Below are 22698 nucleotides of genomic sequence, written 5' to 3'. Positions count from 1 at the left end.
GCTCGAACTCATGAACTGTTGAATCATGACCTGAGCCGAGATCAAGAGTTGGATGCTCAACCAACTGAGCCACCCAGGTGCCCCATGAGTATTGAATTCTTATCAGTTGTTATGCTTTTAATTTTTTTCTTTAAAGAGATAACTGGACTTAATCATATTTGGGGGGGGATGAATTATGTGGTTATTTTTTTAAATATTAGACTAACCTTGCGTTTCTGGAATTGGCTTGCTAATGTTTTAATGTTTTACTTCTGCCTGTATTCACAAGAGAGTACTGTCTGTACTAAATTTTGATGTTAAAGTTTGCAGACATCTAAAACATGTTTGGAAGCGCATGTTTCTCAATGAATGTATGTAAGATGCGTATGCTTTGTTCCTTGAATGTTGGCTAGAATTCACCAGTGAAGCCAAGCCATCTCTGCCTGAAGTTGTTTTTGTAGGAAGGTTTTAAATTATGAATTCTCTTTTGTTACTGTATATAGGACAATCCAGTTTTCTACTTCTGCTTCTGTCATTTTAGTTAGAGGTTTTCTAAGAATGTGTTTTATTTCATCTGATTTTCTGATATATTGATTACAATATTTTTATAACACCCATTTTTTATCTTTTTTTTACAGTGATTCTTTTTAATTCTTGGTATAGATTATTTGTGCTTTAATTCCTTTTTCCTCAATAAGTTTTACTTAGGATTTATCAGTTTTATTCTTAGTTACGTTTTTTTTTAATCAGAAAACCATTGTTTTGCTCTTTTGATGATCTCTGTTGCACATTTTTGTTCATTTTCACCAATTTCTTCTCTGATCTATATTATATTCTTTCATCTTTCTTTGGTTTTAATTTGATAAATTTCTTTTAAATTCTTGGGATAGATAGCCATTAGTCTGCTCGTGCTGCCTTAACAAGGTACCTTAGACTGGGGGACTTAAACAACAGACATGTATTTCCCACAGTTCAGGAGGCTTGAGGCCCGAGATCACACTGCCAATGTGGTGAGGTTCTGGTGAAGCTGGTGAGGACTCTTCTTGGCTTGCGGATGACGACTTTCTCACTGTGTCCCGACATAGTGGAGGAGAGAATGAGTGAGCTCTCTGGTGTCTCTTATAGGGATACTAATCCTGTTGGATCAGAACCCTCACCCCTCCTTTATGATGTCATTTAACTTTACCTCTAAAAGGTCCTGTATCCAATAGAGTCACTTTGGAGGTTAGGACTTCCAATATCATGAATTTGGGGGCGGGAGGGGACACAGTTGAGTTCATAGCAGACCCCTAGATCATTGTTTTTCAGATTTTCCTGCTTTTTTTTTTGTTTTTTAAGAGAGAGCATGAGCTGGGGAGAGGTGCAGAAGGAGAGAGAGAAAGAGAGGGAGAGAATCTTAAGCACACTGAGCATGGATCCCCAAACAAATCTGGATCCCACAACATTGGGATCATGACCTGATCTGAAATCGAAGTGGGACATTGAATTGACTGAGCCACCCAGCCACCCCCCTGCCCCAGATTTTCTTCACTTCTTATATGAAGTCACTTAAAATCCCAGATTTGTCTCCAAAAACAGCATTAGTTTTATTTCACAAATTTTTATGTATTTTATATTTCCTGTCCTTTAGTTCAAAATTTCCTAAATTTCATTTATATATATTTAATATTTTGCTTCAAAAATATATTTTATATTTTGGTTTCATGGTTACTTAGGTCATTGCTTGATTTTTAAAAATATGGGAACTTGCTAATAATATCTGTTGATTTCTAACTTAATTCCACTGTGATTTGAGAACACACTCTGATTCAGTCCTCTGAAATTTATTGAGATAGATTTTGAAGACTAGCATGTAGTCAGTTTTTGTGACTATTTCATGTATATTTGAAAAGAGTATGTATTCTGTGGTTGGTTACAGTGTTCTGTATAAGTCATTTTGTTCAAGTCTATTAATTTCTAAATCTTCTAGCTCATTAGTTTGTGTGTGTGTGTTTGCTTGTACATTACTGTGGAGTTGTATTCAAAATCTTCCATGGATATATACATTTATCTTCTTGTTTTGTTAAATATGGCTGTTATATTTTGAAAGTATGTGATTAGGTTGATACAGATAAAGAATTCTTATATTTTCCTGGTAGATTGATCATTTTAGTAGTCATGCATCATTAGTATATAATATTGCAATGACTACCATTCTGTCTTTGTTAGGTTTAAACATTTAAACTTAACAAAACTATCACAGGCCACAGTTTGCAACTGCCCCACCTACTCAGAAGGATTCAGGCCAGGAGACCCAGTGTGCCAGCTGGGAGCATCAGACATTTTCCACATCAGTTTAGGAAGCATTCTCTTTGGTTGGCTCAAATGACCATTTTGTTGTGATGGAACAAGGCTCACTTGGGTATGTTATGAGCCACTTTTGACTTATAAATGCTACTCCACAATAGCGGGTATCTCTTGTAACAGACCATGAGCATAGCTTACAGGTGTTCTGCAAGGAACATACAGTTCTCATCATACTAAAAGAAACCTATAGCTTCCTATGATCTCACAACATGCGTTCTTGACTTTCTAAAACCTGCTGTAAAATAATACTTGCACCAGTTTCCCAATAACATGAGGACTTTAAAACTCTTACTTCAAGGGTGCCTGGGTGGCTCACGTGGTTAAGCGTCAGACTCTTGATCTCAGCTCAGGTCATGATCTCACAGTTCCTGAGACTCGAGCCCCGCATCAACCTCTGCACTAAGCATGGAGCCTGCTTGGAATTCTGTCTCTCCCTCTCTCTGCCCCTCCCCTCCTCACTTGCGTGCACACATTCTCTGTCTCGCTCCGTCTCTCTCTAACTCACTCACTTTAAAAAAACACAAAAACAAAAACCTCTTACTCCATTTACCTCCTGTCGTCTTACAGATTACTCTTACAGGTTTTATTTCTAAATATATGTTAAATACTGTAAGATGTATTATTAATTGCTTTTTGCAATTAATAGTCCATTTATTTATTAATTAAATATTTACTATCATTTGGGGAGAGTGCAAGCAGGGGAGGGGGAGAGAGAGGGACAAAAGATCTGAAGCAGGCTCTGTGCTGACAGGCTGACAGCGGTGAGCCCGATTTGGGACTTGAACTCCTGAACCACAACATCATGACTTGAGCCAAAGTTGGACACTCCACTGACTGAGCCACCCAGGTGCCCCGTCCAGTTATTTATTTATTTATTTAAGTTTATTTTGAGAGAGATCAAGGGAAAGAGCACGAGCAGGGGTGGGGCAGAGATAGAAAATCCCAAGCAGGCTTTGTGCCATCAATGCACAAACCATGAGATCATGACCTGAGCTGAGTTAAGGAGTTGGATGTTTAACCAACTGAGCCACCCAGGCTTCTCCCCCACTCCTTTTTTTTAAAGTTTATTTATTAACAATCCATTTAAATTAACTCATGTTTTCCTTTTTTTGATTTTTCATTCCAACCGATATCTCCATGTTTCCATTTGTGTTCATTTTTCTTCTTTTGAGTATTTTTCTAATGCAGGTCAACAGCTGACAAATTCTCTTTCAGTTTCATTTGTCTGGAAATGTCTTTATTTTGGCCCTCCCCCCCTTTTTTTTGATGGGATATTTTTCCTGGATGTCAGATTTCAAGGTTGGCCTTTCTGTTTTTTCTTCACCTAAGGACTCCAGTATTATGTAAATGTTAGACCTTTTTACCATCTCCCTTGTGATTTTCATGTTACATTGTATATTGCTTCATCCTTTTGTCTCTGACCTTCAGTATGGATATTTTTTCCAACCTATCTTTGTACTTCTCTTGCAATGTCTAGACTCTTGAAGTCATCCATTGAGTTAATTTTATTCGTTGAAATGATCAGTTCTAGGATTTTTGCTGTGGAAGTTTTTTGTTTCAAAATTCTCTATCTCGTTACATAATTCCTTGATTATGTTAATCATAACTACTTGAAAGCCTATCTGGTTGATCTCTTGTGGATGCTTTTACATTTTCTCCTTTTTTCTTAGTTTTCACTCCTATCTATTCTTTATGCATGTTTAATTTTGTCTGTGTGCTGGACGTAGACAATTTAAGGCTCCGTACAGTGTTAGCTTTTTCTTGAGAAGCTACGGTTTTGCCTTTGTCAGGCGGCTAGTCAAGGGGGATATTACCATACTCTAAGTGGGGGTTGAAGTGATTTGCATCTAGTCTTCAGTCCTTGAAAGGACTGGTCTACTTTGAGTTTCCCCTGCTGCCTAGAATATAGCCCCTGGGGGACTCAACTAAAAGCCTAAGCTGTTGACCCCCTTTTTTTTCTTTTCTTTTTTTTTTTTTTTTTTTTTTTTTGGTGTGTCTGTACTCCAGTTTTAGTCTCTGCATTTCTATGAGGCTTCACAGTATTTTTCTGATTTTAACTTCTCAGTGTCTGCTGCTACTTTTAGAAATGGCAGTTGACTTTTTGAGAAAGCAAGTCCAAATATAAAATTCATTTTGATTACCTTTCCTTCTCTTGCAGATCTTAATTCTCACTCCCTTGGTGGCTTTTATGTCTTTTCAGACATGTTTTCCTTTTTATATTTTGTCTGGCAAAAAGCCCTTGTTCTTAGCAAGAGGGTTGGGCCAAGACCACCTGCTCATCAATTTCTAAGGCAGTAAGTTATAGTAATTTTTCAAAATTAAACTTGTTAGTGTATGGGAATGTCATGGCATTTTGTGTATTGATTTTTGTATCCCGAAAACTCACTAAATTATTAATATTGATTACTTGTTTTTTATTTTTCTATATGGACAGTCATACACAAATAACAAGGATTTTGTTTTTCCTTTTTTAATCTTTTCATTTTTAATTTCTTTTTGCCTTACTGGACTGGCCAGGATCTTTGTATACTATTGAAGTGGTGTTTGCACATATTTTTGCCTTCTATCTTACCTTAAATTACGTGCCTTCAACATTTCACCTTTAAATATAATCTTTACCAAAATTTGGTATTTCCTTTTTTGGAGGGCAGTTTGATAAGAGGTTTAAAAAGAACTTCTCAGGGCACCTCGGTGGTTCAGTTGGTTAAGTGTCTGACTTTGGCTCAGATCATGATCTCACAGTTCATAAATTCAAACCCTGCATCAGGCTCTCTGTTGTCAGCTCACACCCTGCTTTGGATGCTCTGTCCCCTTCTGTCTCTGTCCTTCCCCTGCTTGCTCATGTGCATGCTTTCTCTTTCTCAAAAATAAAAATGAACATGAAAAAAAAATTCTCATCTACTCTTTGTTTACTAAAGGTTTTTATGATTGGATTTTGAATTTTATAAAATGCTTTCTTCCAAATAGGTGCTATTTTATTTGCATAACATTTTCTTCTTGCTTTAGACATCCATCTTGAATCACTTCTTGTCAGTATTTCATTCCTCCTGTAGAATGTCCTTGAGTGAGTACTTGTTGATGGTGAAATGTAGTAGTTACTGTCTCTAGGCATTTTTATTTTGTGCTCTTATGTTCACTGAAGGATATTTTTGCTGAGTAAGGAGTTCTGGGTTGAGTGTTATTTTCTCTTAGCATATTAATACATTTTTCCATTATCTTATGTGTTTCTATTGTGTCCAGCGTAGGTTTTGTTTTGTTTTGTTTTGCCTGGTTTTTTGTTTAATGTATTTGAGAGGTCTGCCTATAATTGACCTAATTTTAATTTTTTTATTCCTGGGTATTAGAATTTATTCAGGAAAAAATACTGTATTTTTATATAAATAATCTCATTTGACCTTTTAGCACTTTTGCATATTTATATCATAGTGATAGCTAAAGTTTATAAAGATATATCTGAAACCCACTACAGAAAATTTGGAAATGTGGACTTCAGAATTATTTGGAAATAAATTAGTTTTCTTATTTCTCAATGTAGTTTTAATGCTGTATGTTTTATTTTAGAAAGTATTATAAGTAGATGGACTCTTCCTGAGTATTGACGTCATGGTAACTCCAGTTTTTACTATCAGTGCATTATAACATGAATGTGTACATACTCTGTGTTCTGCCCCCCCTCCATCTGTGGGGATTACATTCCAAGACCCCCAGTGGGTGCTTGAAACCACTGCTCATACCAAACCCTGTATAAACCATGCTTTTTCCTAGGCATACATGCCTATGACAAAATTTAATTTACAAATTAAGCACAGTAAGAGATTAACAACAAAAACTAGTAAAATGAAACAATTATTTACTGTAATAAAAGTCATATGAATGTGGTCCCTCTCTCAAAATATCTTGTGCTCTACTTCTTTTTTTAAATTTTTTTTTTTCAACGTTTATTTATTTTTGGGACAGAGAGAGACAGAGCATGAACGGGGGAGGGGCAGAGAGAGAGGGAGACACAGAATCGGAAACAGGCTCCAGGCTCTGAGCCATCAGCCCAGAGCCTGACGCGGGGCTCGAACTCCCGGACCGCGAGATCGTGACCTGGCTGAAGTCGGATGCTTAACCGACTGCGCCACCCAGGCTCCCCTCTTGTGCTCTACTTCTTATGATGATGTGAGATGATAAAATGCATACATGATACAATGAAATGGAAGATGTAGGCAGTGTAACATAGTATTAGATTACTGCTATTGACCTTCTGACCATATGTCAGAAGGAGAATCATCTGCTTCTAATACACGGTTGACCACTGGTAACTGAAACTGTGGAAAGCAAAGCCACAGAGAAGGGGGACTACTGTATATTAAAATCTCCTGTTAATCAGAATATTCACTAGAATACTGACTAGAAATTCATGGCTCACTGTTAATTATTAGAATTTGCTGTATTCATCTTGTCACTGAACCTCAAGACCCTGATAACAACACAGTGCTTATGTATAAGGGCTTCCTGCAGAATTAACCCTGTGATGAATATCTCTGCTTTGTAGAGCATGCAACTGAAGTCTCAGGCATTTTTTATCCTATTTCATTCAGCTCTGTAAGGAAATACAAATTTCTGACTGAACAACTTTTTAACATATAACACATTGATTAATCTTAAAGCAGAGAAAATAATACTTTTTGTTATTGATTAGCCTGTAAGGAAGACTATTTAGTTAGATTTTATTAAGATGTTCAAAGAATAGTTGATCTATCTTCTTGATTAATAACTTCATGATAATAATGACAGGAGCTAACATCAAATGATTTTAATTATGTAAATTTCCAAATGTTACACAATATTAATTCATTTAGTTTATTCAGTTCTTTGAAAGAGCTGCTGTCACCATTCTCATTTTTCAGTTGTAGAATCTAGATTTCCTGTTTGTTAAGAGCAAACTCTAATTTTTTATTTTTTGGTTGTTTTGTTTTAGGATATGATGACACCTATAAATTTGGGGAAAAAGACCATTTATTTAGTTTCATTCTTTGAAGGCTTACAGCGCATTATTTTATTCACTGAAGATCCAAGGGTATTTAAAGCAACATATGAAAGTGAGAAAGCAGAGTTAGCGGAGCAAGAAATTGTGTTGGCCTTACAAGATGTTGGAATTTCCCTCGTCAACAATTACACAAAGCAAGAAGTAGCCTATATTGGCATTACAAGGTTAGATGCATTAAAATTTGGATAAAATTAAATGATTAGTTCTTAATAAGAATGGTGACTGTAAAATCTAAAATAATGTAAAGTTTTGTAAACATGCTTTTGAGATTTTTTTTTTACCTTTTGAGATAAAGATATATCAGAAATCACTTTTATAAATCCGGTATTATGTTGATGATTCTCTCACCTTTCCAAAAAGTTATATTTATTCAGCTTATCAAAGGTATACCTTATGTAACATGTCATAAGGAAGAATTTAATTTTCCATTACCACCCACCACAGTGTAAGATACAGGATAGATCCTCCATAAATAGTTGTTGGAGGAATAAAGCCAATCACTTTTTAATTTGACCTTGACACTTTAAGATGTACTACAGTGATACTGAATTTATCATTTCCCCTGTAAGTCATTTTAGAGTAAAACTTATTCTTTCCTTTATTCCTTTAATATTCCTGTTCATAAGTACCTCAAGTAAAATTAATCTGTATATATTTGTATATATTAGTGCCTGATTTGAGAGCATTTCTAGATTTCCAGCAGGAAAGTGTAGTTTTGACCTTGACTTAAACTCTCAAATAAACATATACATTAAAGGTAATTGGTACAGATTTAAATTTGTTTTTCTATATAAATTCATCTAGAAATGCCCTTTATTTTTCAATGAATGGAATCCATGCCATTTAAAAAGGAATATTAAAAACTATTTTCTTAAGAATTTTTATTCCCCAAAAATGTGTTTATTTGTTAAGTGCTATGCTACATTGTGTGAATGCAAAGGGGGATAATACATGATTCCTACCATTCTGTTTAAGTGAATACAAATTTTAGAGGGAATTGATAGAATTATTAAATAACTTACATACTTAAACAGGGTGAAGTAACTTTAGAATGTTTCTATTCTGTACACAGGTCTCTCAGCAATTTTTCAGTAAATTATTTGTTCCCTGCTCTCTTAGATTGCTGTTTCACACTTTGTCTTGTTTTAAAACCCCATTCTCTCTCTCATCTTGCTGCTTTGTATCCCATTTCACTGAGAAAATTAATGAAAAGGAAACTTCCAGCGACGTACCCCTCCAAAAATCACAGCTTCTACCCATGAGCATTTCTTACCCATGTCCTATACCAACATCTTCTCCACAGTAAATTATACTAATACATGTGCTACTATTAAAAAAATTTTCAACTTTGCACTCTTTTCCGTTTCTTTTTGCCTTCTTGAGGCATTGATCCAGCAATTCTCTTCTTTCTCCTATGTAATAATTTTTGGGTCTCTGTTGGATTATTCCCATCAGTATTAGTTACTTCAAAATAAAAAATTCTCTTGAGCCTACTTTCCCTGCTACCTACTGTGCATTTCTTGCTTTCCATTTATAGCCAAACTTGTCAAAAGTGTCATCTGGTAAAAAAAAAAAAAAAAAGTGTAATATACTCATTATTTCCTAATTCGCTTTTTTACCCATTTTTTTAACCACTGCCAACAGGATTTTACTTTCAACACACCATGAAACTGATCTTGTCAAGATCACCAGAGACCTATGTATTGCCAGGTCCAGTGTAATTCCCAGTCCTCATGTTGCTTAAGTTTGTAACAGAGAGATCCCTTCTCTCTCTCTCTCTCTCTCTCTCTCTCTCTCTCTCTCTCTCTCATTAATGTGGTTTAAAAACTTTTTTTTCATTTATTTATTTTGAGAGAGAGGGAGGGAATGCAAATGGGGGAGGGGCAGAGAGAGAGAATCCCAAGCAGTCTCTGCGCTGTCAGCCTGGAGTCTGACATGGGGCTCCATCTCATGAATTGTGAGATCATGACATGAGCCGGAATCAAGACTCAGTCGCTTAACGGACTGAGCACCCAGGCGCCCCAAATGTGGTTTTATTAAAGCACAGAAAGAACTGCCACACAGATCCCTTCTTGATAGTTTTCTTTGACTTGACTTCCAGGATACCTCCCCATCCTTGTTTTTCTTTCTTTGCCAGAATTCTCCATCTCAGGTGTTGATTCCTTGTTTTCTCAACTGCTTAATATTGGGTGCCCTGAAGCTCTCAGACATGAGTCCTTTTCTCTGTTTCAAATACCACATATATGCCAAAAATTTGAGCAATATGTATATCTTTAACCAGACATTTGTCCTGAACTCCACGCTTGTATATCCACTGCCTACACAAAATAGCTACTCTTACATCTAAGTGACTTCTTTAAACTTCATATGTGTAAAACCTAACTCCTGATGTCCTTTTACGAAAACCTCCTTCCCCATTGGAATCAATGACTACCTCCCTCTAGTTGCTCAGGTCAAAAGCTGCGGGATCATCTTCGATTCTTCTCTGTATCTCACACCCCATACCTATGTAATAATACAATAATTACAAGTTCTGTGCTGACTCTGCCTTCAAAATAGACACAGAGTCGGTCAGACTGGTAGAGTTTTTACTGCCTCACTGTTCCACCCTAGGTAGAGCCATCACCATTTTTCTCCTGGTTTATTCCATTAAACTCCTAACAAGTGTCCAGCTTCTAACCTTTACTCCTATCCTTTCCCCCTCTGTCCCAACACAATTGTATTCTTTACAAAGTTTAAGTCAGATGATGTGGCTGATCTCATAATCTTTCAATTCTTTCCTAATATCAGAATAAAACTCAAAGTTTTTACAGTGTCTTACAAGGCTTTACATTCAAAGTCTATAATCTGTAAGGCTTTATATTACGTGGCTTCCCACCATCTGTCTTATTTCATCTTCCACTCTTAATGGTCCCTCTCCCTGAAATTGTCTACTCTGTTGTCTGCTGGATAATTCCCTTACCTCCTGTAAGGTTGCTGAAGTCTCATCTTCTCAGTGACACCCCCCCAGTGACCATGCTGTTTTACTACTGGCATATCCCAGTACTCCACATCCATCTCACCCTGTCTACTTACTCTTTTTTCAAAAGCATTTCACCTCTTACTAGTTAAAATATTCTAACTTATTATATTTACTATTGTCTGTCACTCAGTTATGATAAAGCTCCAGTATGCAAAGATGTTTACTGATAATATCCCTACCACCTAGAATAGTGTCTTAGTAAAAGTCTAAGTAGTAATAGAATGAATTTGTATTTTTAAACTTGTAGTGTGTTTGCATATAACTGAGGATATTGTAAAATTTTACTGAAAGTTTTGGAACTCATGTAATAAACCAGCTACAATGGAAATGTTTATAAATGAGTACCATGATTTTTGCTTTCATATAAGTTCTGATGTGGTTTGGGAGACAAAGCCCAAGAAGAAGGCAAGATGGAAGCCAATGAGTATAAAGCACACTGAGAAGTTAGAAAAAGAATTTAAGGAATATACTGAATCTTCACCTTCAGAAGATAAGGTTATTGAGTTGGACACTAACATTCCGGTAATATTTTGAAGTAATGATGTGCGGTTTTAATTTGTACCTGTTGTAAATAGATGAATCACTTTTGATTTTTTTTAAGTTGATTTATTTTGAGAGAGAGTGCGGGAGGGGCAGGGAGAGAACTCACAAACTGACTGTGAGATCATGACCTGAGCCAAAACCAAGAGTTAGACTCCTAACCGACTGAACCACCCTGGCACCCCTCACTAGTGAATTTTTAAGGAAAGTCTGGTTTCCTTACAAAACAATTAATTATACCATACATACTTTATATAAAATGCTTTAAAGGGAAAGTTATCTATATTAGCAACTCATACTTTTAAGAAGCCAATATGTTATTTTAGTTGTTAAATTTTTTTCTTTTATCATTTTTTAGTAAATTTATATAAAAAGTGATATAATAAAAAGTGAATATTTTTTGTGAATTGTATTTAAAGATCCAACCTAAACCTAATCAAATTGCAAATGTCTAATCTAATCAACTATGTAGCCTATTACTTCAGTTAATATTATCTTAAAGTTTTTGGTACAAATTTCGGATTTTAATCAGTTTATGAATTCAGAGAAATTGTATTTTGTGGGGGGGGGGCATGTTTTTCAGGTTCGCTTCACACCTAGTGGCACTAACATGAAAATTCTGCAACCACATGTAATAGCCATACGAAGAAATTATCTTCCAGCATTAAAAGTAGAATATAGCACATCTGCACATCAGTCATCATTTAGAATTCAAATTTACAGAATACAGGTGAGTCTGAAAAGATACTCAAATTGTGTTCATAAGGAACATAGCAATAAACCAAATGTGTTCCCATGGTCGCTCTAGTACTTTGATTTCAGTGTTGAACTAGACTGCTGATTCCTTCTACTTATTAAATCCTGTTATTCTAGTCAAGTTCTGTAATTAACATGTTAATATACCAACCTGGTTTTTTTTTATTTTCATAGATCCAAAACCAGATACATGGTGCTATATTTCCTTTTGTGTTTTATCCGATTAAACCTCCCAAGTCGGTCACCATGGATTCAGGTTTGTTTGTATTTTAAATTGCCATGAAAATGTTTGTATTAGCTGTATGGTTTATTTTACTATAAAAATATGAAATGAAACCATTCTCAAGTTTAGTTTCTATGGGATCATTAGAAAATTAAATAGCATGGAAAAGGAACAACAGGTACTCAATTAAGGTCAACACAATATTGAATTCTGAAGAAAAGATTAATTAGAAACATTTAAATATTTAGAAATATTACTTAAAAAATGGATTGCTGGTTTGTAAACCTCTGATCTAAAAACCAATAGGATCTCTGAATAAATTTTGAAGGAATTTAAATTCAGAGTGGTTTCCAGCCATGAAAACTGTCCTGTATTCTCCAAGTCAGTGTGATGACAAGTCCTTTGTTCCATTCTCTTCCCCTTCACTTCTATCTTTTCTATCCCTCGTATCCTCACTTTGTCTTTGCTACCCCTGCCCTTGCCTTCCGACCCCTACCTCCACACCACTGGCTTTGAACTCTCTAAGGTGGTATTCATAATCTTCTTGGAAGCTTTTGACCATTGTACATGCCCAAGCCCCTCCACCCAGAAGTCCAGGACGAGACCCTGAAATCTGTGTTTTCACAGTGTTTGCCTTGTGATTCTAATGCATACTTCTACTTTAAAATCACTCACTAATTTAAAGGATTAGTTATCCTTAAAGTGAATACAGATAACTTAAAAAAAAAATCCTAGAGTCTGAAATTAAGACTGTAATGGATCTTGCAAATAGCAATTTTAATTGATACTCATAATTTAGTAAATAATTTAGGTCTCCATTGTAATGTGTATTAAATTGCAAGAACGTGCTTATCTTCCGCTTAAAGCATCATGGGATTAATCCTATTTATTACTTCTACAGCTCCAAAACCCTTCACAGATGTCAGTATTGTTATGAGATCTGCAGGCCATTCCCAGATTTCACGTATTAAGTAAGTGTCTTAATATATTTCTTGTGTGTTTATTTAATGTTTTGATTTAAATATGTGAGCTAATTGTACTCTTTTAAAAAAAATTCAGATGAGTCAAATGTTTAAATGCAAAATACTAAATTATACAGGTCATTAGGAAAAATCTATAATTTTGGAGAGTCAGAGGCTGTGAATGAAATATACTTAGGTATTAACTGTGAGTATTTTGCTACTTTATCATTTGCTTTCTGATAGGTTTTCTTTAATTACTGCATATCATTTTAGAAAAAAGAAAGAAAATAGTATCTTAAAATTAAGTCACTATCCAGTCTAAGAAGTAGAACATTGACAGAAACATCCATCTGTATTTACTCTCCTATTTCTTGTGTTCTCCACCCTATCAACCAAGAACTATCTTCATCCCTTTTTAAAATATAATTCTATTAAATATATGTATTTAGATATTCTTGTGTTCCCTTTTTTTCCTAATTAAAAAAATTTTTTTCAAACTGAACATAGACTTTTGGGGACTGGATTTTTTCATTCAACTATTACTAAATTTTATTTTCTGTGTAGGTAGAGTTTATTATCACTAATGTATAATATTCTGTATGACTGTATAGCACAATTTACTTGCCAGTTTTTTCTCTATAGGCATTTTTACATTTTGAGTTTGTTGCTGTTATGTGTTGCCATGATTTTTTTTATTCATCTAGAAAATCCTCAGTTTCAACATTCTAATAGTTATCTAATGCTTTTTTCTAGCTAATTTTCTTAATGCACTTAATCAATGATTTTATGTTTTCTGCTTTGTAATAATAGGTACTTCAAGGTGTTGATCCAAGAAATGGATCTCAGGTTAGATCTTGGGTTTGTCTATGCTTTAGCAGAACTTATGACAGAAGCAGAAGTGACTGAAAAAACAGAGGTAAGTCTTAAAATGATAGCATTGATGGGAAGGGTTCGGGAAGAGGAAGACTAAACAATTATAAATTCTTGATGTATTAATATGGTTTTAATCCACTGGTGGGTAAAGTGGTAGAAGTCACATTTTCAGATTGTAGATGACGTGTAAGACAAGTTAAAATAGCCTGTTTTAGGTGTGTTAGCAAACAGGAGGAAATGTTTTAAGCCAGTAGTAGTGACTAGCTAGTAGTCATGTTCACATCACTGTTTTTTCCTATTTTATTTTCCTGGGTTACTTTTGTTTTAATTAGTAACTGAGAAATTTGGGTGTGACCAGGATATTCTGCGAAGGAAAAGGTAAAAATAAAAGGGAGTATGTTACTTGTGACCGATAGAAAGACTATAAAATCACAGTGATAGAGTAGATCATATATGATCTCTTTTTCAGCTGTCTTCATAAGAATTCTGAAGATAAGACAAATTATATGGGTAAAAGAATATATACTTTTTTCTTTTAATAGCAATTTATTGAGATATAGTTCACATACCATATATTTTAATCAAAGTGTACAGTTCAGTGACTTTTAATATATTTACAGAATTGTACAGCCAGTGTTACTATCTCATTCCAGAACATTTTCATCATCCCAAAAAGAAACCATGCCAGTCCCATACAACCACTAATAATATACTTTCAGTCTGTTGGTTTTCTTACTCTAGATATTTCATATTAATAGAACCATCCACTGCGTAGTTATTTGGAAGGGAGGGGCTTCTTTCACTTAGCATGATGTTGACAAGGTTCATTCAGGTTGTAGCATCTATCAGTACTTCTGGCCAACGAATACTCTGTTGTTATAGATGCATTCCATATTGTATATAGCCAGTGCTCTGTGGATATGCCACATTTTGTTAATCCATTCATCAGGTAGGGACATTTGTGCTGTTTCCACATTTAGGCTATTATGAATAATACTGCTGTGAATATTTGTGTACAAGTTAAAATCATATAAAATGTATGATTCTAATTTCAGTGTCATCATCAACACTTGTTATTATCTGTCCTTTGAATTCTAGCCATCGTAGTAGATGTGAAGTATATCTTTGTAATTTTGATTTGCATATACCGGATGAGTAATGACTGAACATCTTTTGATGTGTTGATTGATCATTTACATATCTTCTTTGGAGAAATGTCTTTCAGATTTTTTGCCTGTTATTAAATAGGTTGGCTCCTTATTATCAAATTGTAAAAGTTCTTTATATATTCTGAATACAAGTTCCATATCAGATCTATGATTTGCAAATACTTTGACTCATTCTGTATGTTGTGTTTTACTTTCCTAATGTCTTTTCAAGTACAAAAGTTTAACATTAATGAAGTCTGAATTCTCTTGTTGCTCATGTTTTTGGTGTCATCTTTAAGAGTCCTTTGTGAAATTCAAGATTATTAAGGTAATAAAGATTTAGCCCTATGTTCTAAGCATTATTTACAATCAGGTCTTTCATATATTTTGAGTTAATTTTTGTACGTGGTATAAGAGTCCAGGATCACCAGTCTTTTGCATTTGGCTCTTCAATTGTTCCAATACCATTTGTTGAAAGACTATTCCTTCCTCATTAATGGTCTTGGTACCCTTGTCAAAATCAGTTGATTATGGGGCGCCTGGGTGGCGCAGTCGGTTAAGCGTCCGACTTCAGCCAGGTCACGATCTCACGGTCCGTGAGTTCGAGCCCCGCGTCAGGCTCTGGGCTGATGGCTCGGAGCCTGGAGCCTGGAGCCTGTTTCCGATTCTGTGTCTCCCTCTCTGTCTGCCCCTCCCCCGTTCATGCTCTGTCTCTCTCTGTCCCAAAAATAAATAAACATTGAAAAAAAAAAATCAGTTGATCATAAATATATGGTTTTTTTCCATTGCTCTCTAAGTCCATCTTTGTGCCAATACTGCACTGTCCTGATTATTACTGTTTTGTAGTAAGTTTTGAAATTGAAAAGTATGAATCCTCCTACTTTCTTCTTTTTCAAGATTGTTTTGACTATTTAGGGTCCTTTTGCAATTCCGTATGAATTTGAGAGTGAGCTGGACAATTTCTTTGGAGAAGTCATCTGGGGGCTTGACAGGGATTACATTGAATCTATATACTAGCCTTAGGGTTTTGACATCTTAACATTATTAAGTCTTGCAGTCTTTTTTTTTTTAATTTTTTTTAATGTTTATTTATTATTAGACAGAGCATGAGCATGGGAGGGGCAGAGAGAGAGGGAGACACAGAATCTGAAGCAGGCTCCAGGCTCCGAGCTGTTAGCACAGAACCTGATGCGGGGCTCGAACTCACAAGTTGTGAGATCATGACCTGAGCCAAAGTCGGTCGCTTAACTGACTGAGCCACCCAGGCACCCCCGAGTCTTACAGTCTTTAAACACTGAATATCTTCTATTTAATGTAGATTTACTTTTTTTCAACACCGTTGTATGATTTTCAGAGTGTAAATTTGGCTTTTGTTATATTCATTATTGAATATTTCTTTTCTTCTAGCATGAACAAAATTGTTTTCTTAATTTCATTTTGGTTTGTTTATTGCAAGTGTATGGAAATACACTTAATGTTTTTATACTGATCTTGTATTCTGCAATCTTTCTGAACTCATTTATTAGCTCTGCTAGTTGTTTTGTGGGTTTTCCTTATATAAGATCATGCCATTTGAGAATAGTTTTACTTCTTCCTTTCTGATCCAATCTGGATGACTTTTGTTTCTTCTTAATTGCCCTGCTAGAACCTCTAGTACAAGGTACAGCATTGAATAGATGTGTCAAGAGCAGACATCCTTGCTTTGTTTCTGATCTTAAAGGGAAAGCTTTCAGTCTTTCACCATTAATTATGGTATCAGCAGATTTTTTGCAGATAACCCTTCATCTGGTTGAGTTCGCTAATATTGCCAGTTTAAGTGTTTATCATGAAAGTATGTCACATTTTGTCATATGTTTTTTCTGCATCTGTTGGGATGATCGTATGGTTTTCGTTGTATTGATTATATTACACTGGATGTTAAAACAACCTTCTATACCTGGGATGAATCCCACTTGGCCACATACATAATTTTTTAAAATATTTGTTTGGTTTGGTAGTATTTCGTTGAGGATTTTTGTGTTTACATTCATGGGATATTGGTCTGTCATCGGCCCAACAGATTTTTTATACATATGTAATTTAGTCATTTGCTTTTTGAATTAAAAGAAGAGGAAAAGATTATATATTTTTACCATCTTTTATACTTGCATAATCGTCTTCACACCAGTGCTGGCTGTTGTTTGTTTGTTTGTTTGTTTGTTTTTTCATTTGAGTTCTGATTACTACTTGGGGTCACTTGCCTTCAGCCTGAGGAATCTCATTAGTATTTCTTGTAAGACACACTTGCTAGCAGTAAACTCAGTTTTTGTTTATCTGAGAATGTCTTTATGTCCCTTTGTTATGAAAGGTAGCTATACTTTGTATAGGATTATTGGTTGGCTTTTTTTTTTTTTTTCATTTAGTGCTTTGAATATGTTAGCCCACTCCCTTCTTGCCTCCTTTCTGCCAGGATGTCAACCATTCATCTTATCAGGATCCTTCTTATATAATGGGTTGCTTTTCTGTTCTTGTTTTTAAGATTATCTCCTTGTCTTTGACTTTCAGTAATTTTACTCTTATGTATCTGTTGTGACTTTCTTTCTGTTTATGCACTTGGAGTTCATTTAGCTTCCTGGATACATAGTTTAGTAGTGTTTTTCAGTGATTTTAGAAAGTATTCAGCTATTATTTCTTCAAATATTTTTTTTCTTTTTTTCTCTCTCCTCCTCCTTATACTCCCATACTGTATATGTTAGTATGCTTAACAGTGCCCCACATTTCTCCGAGACTGTTCATTTTTCCTCTTTTTTCTCTGTTCTTAAGATTGCATAATCTGTAACACTTTATCTTCAAGTTCACTAATGAAGCAGTGCATCTAATTTAGCATATAATAGTGTTTATATTCCTTCTATCAACTCAAATCCACTGTTACCTCGTTCTAGTGAATTTTCCATTTGTTACAGTTTTCAATTCCAGAATTTCTCATAGGACTTTTTAATTTAATCTTTCTCCTTCTGTATTGATATAATCTATTTGATAAGACATTGTCATCATAATTTACTTTCCTAAATATGGTTTTCTTTAATTCTTTGAACATGTTTACAGTGGTTACTTTGAAGTATTTTAATCCAATCTGGTCACATCTCACAGGCAGTTTCTTTTGCCTGCTTTTTTCCCAGAGTATGGTTAATACATTGCTATGTCTTTGCATATCTCATAATTTTTTGTTAGAAACTGGACATTTTAAGTAATATACTATAAAAACTGGCTACTGGGCCCTCTCCTCCATAGTTTATTATTGTTTCTAGCTTATTTATTCATGTAGTGACTAGATTTTTATATTGAAGTCTATCCCACCCACACCCCTGACTTTCCCTGCGGTGTTCAGCTTTTGGTGTTGCTCAGAAAGGTGAAGATTTGCAACACCCACTGTCATCCTGGAATAACTGGTTTTGGGGCTGGGCCTTCTTCTCTTTCCACAACCACACCCTGCTGTTATATATACTCCACAGTTGCCAGCTGATTGCTTTATTTTTTTCAACAGTACCTTAGGCCACAAATTGCTCTGCAGACTAATCCAATCAAACTTGAGGGGTTTTTTGAAGGAATTGATCTGGAGATCATATTTGTTCTGAGGCTGGGAAGACCCCCTCTAAACTGTCTCTGCCCATTTCTCTCATGAAAACTAACAGGACTACAGTTTAGGCTGTATCTTCATTGAATCAGTGGTTTTCTGTCTAATTGACTTTCACCATGACATTCACTGTTTCCCAAAGCCTACGCTTGAACTGCTTCACACTCTCTTGTAGTTGAAGGCAATTTTTTCAGGAAAAGATTAGGAACTATTTCAAAGTTTCTTTGCTGTCCACCTCCCTACACCCCAGGTAAAATCTGAACCAGAGCTTCAGAGCTGGGGGAGGAACAAGAGTGATCAGAACCCAGTATTCTCAGTGACATTACACACAATTAGTCTTTGTTCCATGAGTAGAGGCCAGGCAGGGAATGTAAGCTCTCCCATCTCTGTAATGTAACATTAGCGCTGGTAGCTGGGGGCAGGATGAGAAATGCTGACACCTTTATGCCTCCCAGGAGGAAAGTCTACCAGTGAGGGAGACTAGGCAGAAAGGGAGCTTTGTGTTTTTGAGTATAGCAGTCTCCAGTGGTGTTACGGCTTATTGAAGTAGGAGGGGGCACTAAGAGAGTATTCCTTGTTCAGATACCACAGATTCACTTTTCTTACCAAATGTTTGTAGATTTTCTTGAAGAGATGTTTAATTTGCTTATACCCTTAGGTTCATTCGTAGAGGCCTTAAATAAGTGGGGTTTTTTTTTGGGTTTTTTTGCTTTTTTTAAATTTCACCAGTTTCACTGGGGAAGCTGATCTAAAGATCCCCTCACACTGTCATCCCAGAAGTAGTTTCCAGATACTCAACTTTTAATAAGGCTGTCATTTTGATATTTTTGATGATGGGTTAAATATGAATGTTGGGCTATTTCTCAACACATAGAAGTAACTTAGATTTGTGAGTGTTTGGAAGAGAATTAACGATTATCAAAAATGAAAGCCATTATCACTTTATGCAACGTCATTTGCAGGACCTTCCCCTTTTTGATTTATATTACTGGCCTCTGTAGATGTCAATATTTACCAAAAAGCTACAAGTGGAATGTGATTATATTTAAGAAATCTATATTCCTAAGAAAGTGTTGATGGAGGGACACCTGGGTGGCTCAATCCATTAAGTGTCTGACTCTTGATTTCAGCTCAGGTCATGATCTCAAGGTTGTAAGATTGAGCCCTGTGTCAAGCTCTGCACTGAGTGTGAAGCCTGCTTGGAAGTCTTTCTCTCTTCTCTCTCTCTGCCCCTCCTCTACTCGTACACGGGCTGGTGCCCCACCCCCACCCCCATCCCCCAAAAATAAATCACATAAAAAAAGTATTGGTGAGCTGGATTATAGTAGCTTTTTGGGATAAACTTTGTAGTCCCAAGAGTAAAAGCTTAATGTTTTTAATGGATTAGATGGAAACATAGAAGATATGCTTATCAGTTTGTGAGGAAGGGACAGAGCTTTACTAACAATAGAAGTGTTAGGTTCCCTTTTGATGTAGTAACTTTCCAATCACAAGGAACGTTGAATCTGGATGTTATAAGGAAGTGTTCTGCAGTGTATGAACTCGTACAGATGAATCCCTTAAGTTTTTAATACTTTTTGTTTCTTATAGGTTGAACTTTTTCATAAAGATATAGAAGCTTTCCAAGAAGAATATAAAACAGCTTCATTAGTAGATTCATCACAAGTCAGTCTCTATGAATACTTTCATATATCTCCCATCAAGGTAGGAGAAAAGTCTCTTTTTTATTATCCCTGATAATCTCGGTAATAGCAAATTGACTTGATCTGTGTGGAGAGATGAGCACGTAAATTATGTTCTCTAATAGTATATAAAAAGTAAGGAATAATCCTTTAAAATTTTTATTTATACTTATAACAATTTTTCACCATGTGGAAATAATACTGGGCCCACGTAAAACATGAACTTACGTGTTTATATCTTGACCTAATATTATGTTACCTTAGTTTTCTATTAACATGCTTAATGACAGTTTTCAAAATTGTGTGTATGATTGTATATTTTTTTTATTGAATTATAATTGACATAGAACATACATTAGTTTCAGGTGTAAAAGGTGATGATTCATTACTTATATACGCTGTGAAATGATCACCACAATAAGTCAAATGACCATCCATCACCATACATGTTAAAAATTTGTTTTTCTTGTGTGAGAACTTTTAAGATTTATTTACTCTTAGCAACTTTCAAATAATGCACTATAATATTATTAACTATAGTCTTTAAGTTTTAAATTAATTCATAAAGTAACCTCGATTTAAAAACTGGAAGTTGAATGGAACTAAATATAAGTTCTTAACACAAAGTTTCTGAATTACATAATACTTGAAGAATATTATTGTATAGCTATGTATGTATACCGTGTATGTGCATATGATACGAAAGTGTGTTTTAACTGTTTTCAATGTGCTAACTTAATTGTAATAGTTGAAACACTTACTTTTGGTGATACTTGAATCATTTCAACAACCTCAACTTCTAGATTATTAATATTATTTAAAGATGTATACAAATTACTATTTTCCTAGGTGTACCAAAAGAATCGGATTGAACCTAAATGCCATATTAGTCTGTATTGCTGAATTTAAAATTTAAAAAGAATTGTGTTCAATTTTAAATTCCTTTAACTTTTTACATAATAATTTTGATATAATCTAGATAATTTTGAAATCTTCTTTATGGTGTAGTAAATTTAAAATAAGATTGAAATTTAAAAGCTAAAATTGTCATTTTGAAAATAGTGCTTGAAATATTTCTCTCTTTATCTCTTTAGTTGCACTTAAGTGTTTCACTGCGTTCGGGTAGAGAAGAAGCTAAAGATTCAGAAAAACAGGAAGGACTGATGGCGGTTCATTCCTTAAATCTTCTGCTGAAGAGTATTGGTGCGACTCTTACAGATGTACAAGATGTAGTTTTTAAGTATGTGTAATATTCAAATCTGTAAATTGACGAAAAGCCCATTTTATATTTACGTAAAAACTTTATAAGTGAAAAGTGTGTAAAGGACATTGCAGATCAGAGGCAAATACGGTCTTTACTGTTAAATGGAATATAATTTAACATATTACCTGCCAGGCCCTAACTGTTAAGAAACAGAATAATTATTAAATAATTTCCTTAAGAAAGAGAGACAGAGCCCATACAAGTTTGTGCATTATATAAGGCCTTTCAGGCCTCGGGGAGGATTCCTAAGAAGCCGTGTGTGCTCAAAGGTATGGTGCTTCAAAGATGTGGTTTCAGGATTTAATAGGATCAAGACTCTTTAAAGCATATGTGGCTAGAACAAAATGAATGCCATGAAGGGAGCCAAGAATTTACATTTTAGTGGGAGTCATGGAAGCTATCAGAATATCTGACCAAAGAGACAGGAAGTCTGAGTGGAGATTTCAGATGACAAGGACCTTTTCAGGTAGCACCTAGAAAGATTATGAAGAACAACGGTAAGAATCAGTGATCCCAGCAAGATGCAATTCTAAATCCAGATAAAGTTAGGTAATGAATTAAAGAACATAGGACATAAAGAACGTAGGTTTGAAGACATTGGGAATAGGGTAAAATCTCTAATCCCGCTGCTGTTTTACCTGCTAACACAGAGCTTCCCATGTCATGGATCTGATATATGCTGTGACTAGGTTAAAAGTAAACTGACCTGGATTCCTCACCTGTCAGTTGATCAGGCAGGACCTGCAGCGACTGAACCCTGGCCATTCTTGAGCATCCTCCTCCACTTGTCTCAGGTGTCAGACATTTTCTTTATGGGCCGTGATAGGACAGAGTTGAGTAATAGAGTCTATATGTATGAATGGAATTCAGAGGGTCTCTGAATCCCCTAAATTACGTGAAAGTATGTATAGGTGGCTTTTCTGAGGCTAAGATCCATAGCTTCCATAAGATTCTTAGATGTTCTTTGACAGGAATAAGCAGAGATACATGTGAAAGAGGAAATTTTCTGATTGGCACAGGACTGTATTGAAAGGAAAGATTTGGAGAAAAATTCTAAAGAAAATGAAACCACTCGTTAATATTAAAAGCATTCTCTTCACCTCTCTCCCTCTTCTCCCTTGATACGTACCCACACACATATTTATGTGTTTTTCAGGCTTGCATTTTTTCAACTCAACTATCAGTTCCATACAGCATCTGAACTACAATCTGAAGTAATAAGACACTATTCAAAACAGGTTTGTCTGAGATTATTTTA

The 22698-nt window shown here is 35.2% G+C and overlaps 1 protein-coding gene across 1 annotated transcript in view; it reads left to right on the top strand.

The window, feature by feature from the left end:
* Positions 1–22698, top strand: part of VPS13A (vacuolar protein sorting 13 homolog A) — a 265687-nt gene that overhangs the window by 202254 nt on the left and 40735 nt on the right. The window contains exons 51-59 of the mRNA XM_040449254.1: positions 7289–7521; positions 10748–10901; positions 11503–11649; positions 11850–11931; positions 12800–12869; positions 13671–13776; positions 20085–20198; positions 21271–21416; positions 22597–22678. Of these exons, the coding sequence (XP_040305188.1) occupies positions 7289–7521; positions 10748–10901; positions 11503–11649; positions 11850–11931; positions 12800–12869; positions 13671–13776; positions 20085–20198; positions 21271–21416; positions 22597–22678 (1134 nt within the window). The remainder of the gene's footprint in view (positions 1–7288; positions 7522–10747; positions 10902–11502; positions 11650–11849; positions 11932–12799; positions 12870–13670; positions 13777–20084; positions 20199–21270; positions 21417–22596; positions 22679–22698) is intronic.

The sequence above is a fragment of the Herpailurus yagouaroundi genome, unplaced genomic scaffold (assembly GCF_014898765.1).
Source record: "Herpailurus yagouaroundi ecotype Mexico unplaced genomic scaffold, PumYag 199, whole genome shotgun sequence".
Taxonomy (NCBI): Eukaryota; Metazoa; Chordata; class Mammalia; order Carnivora; family Felidae; genus Herpailurus; species Herpailurus yagouaroundi.
Note: the sequence above shows the minus strand (reverse complement) of the source record. Positions and strands in the feature narration are given on the sequence as shown.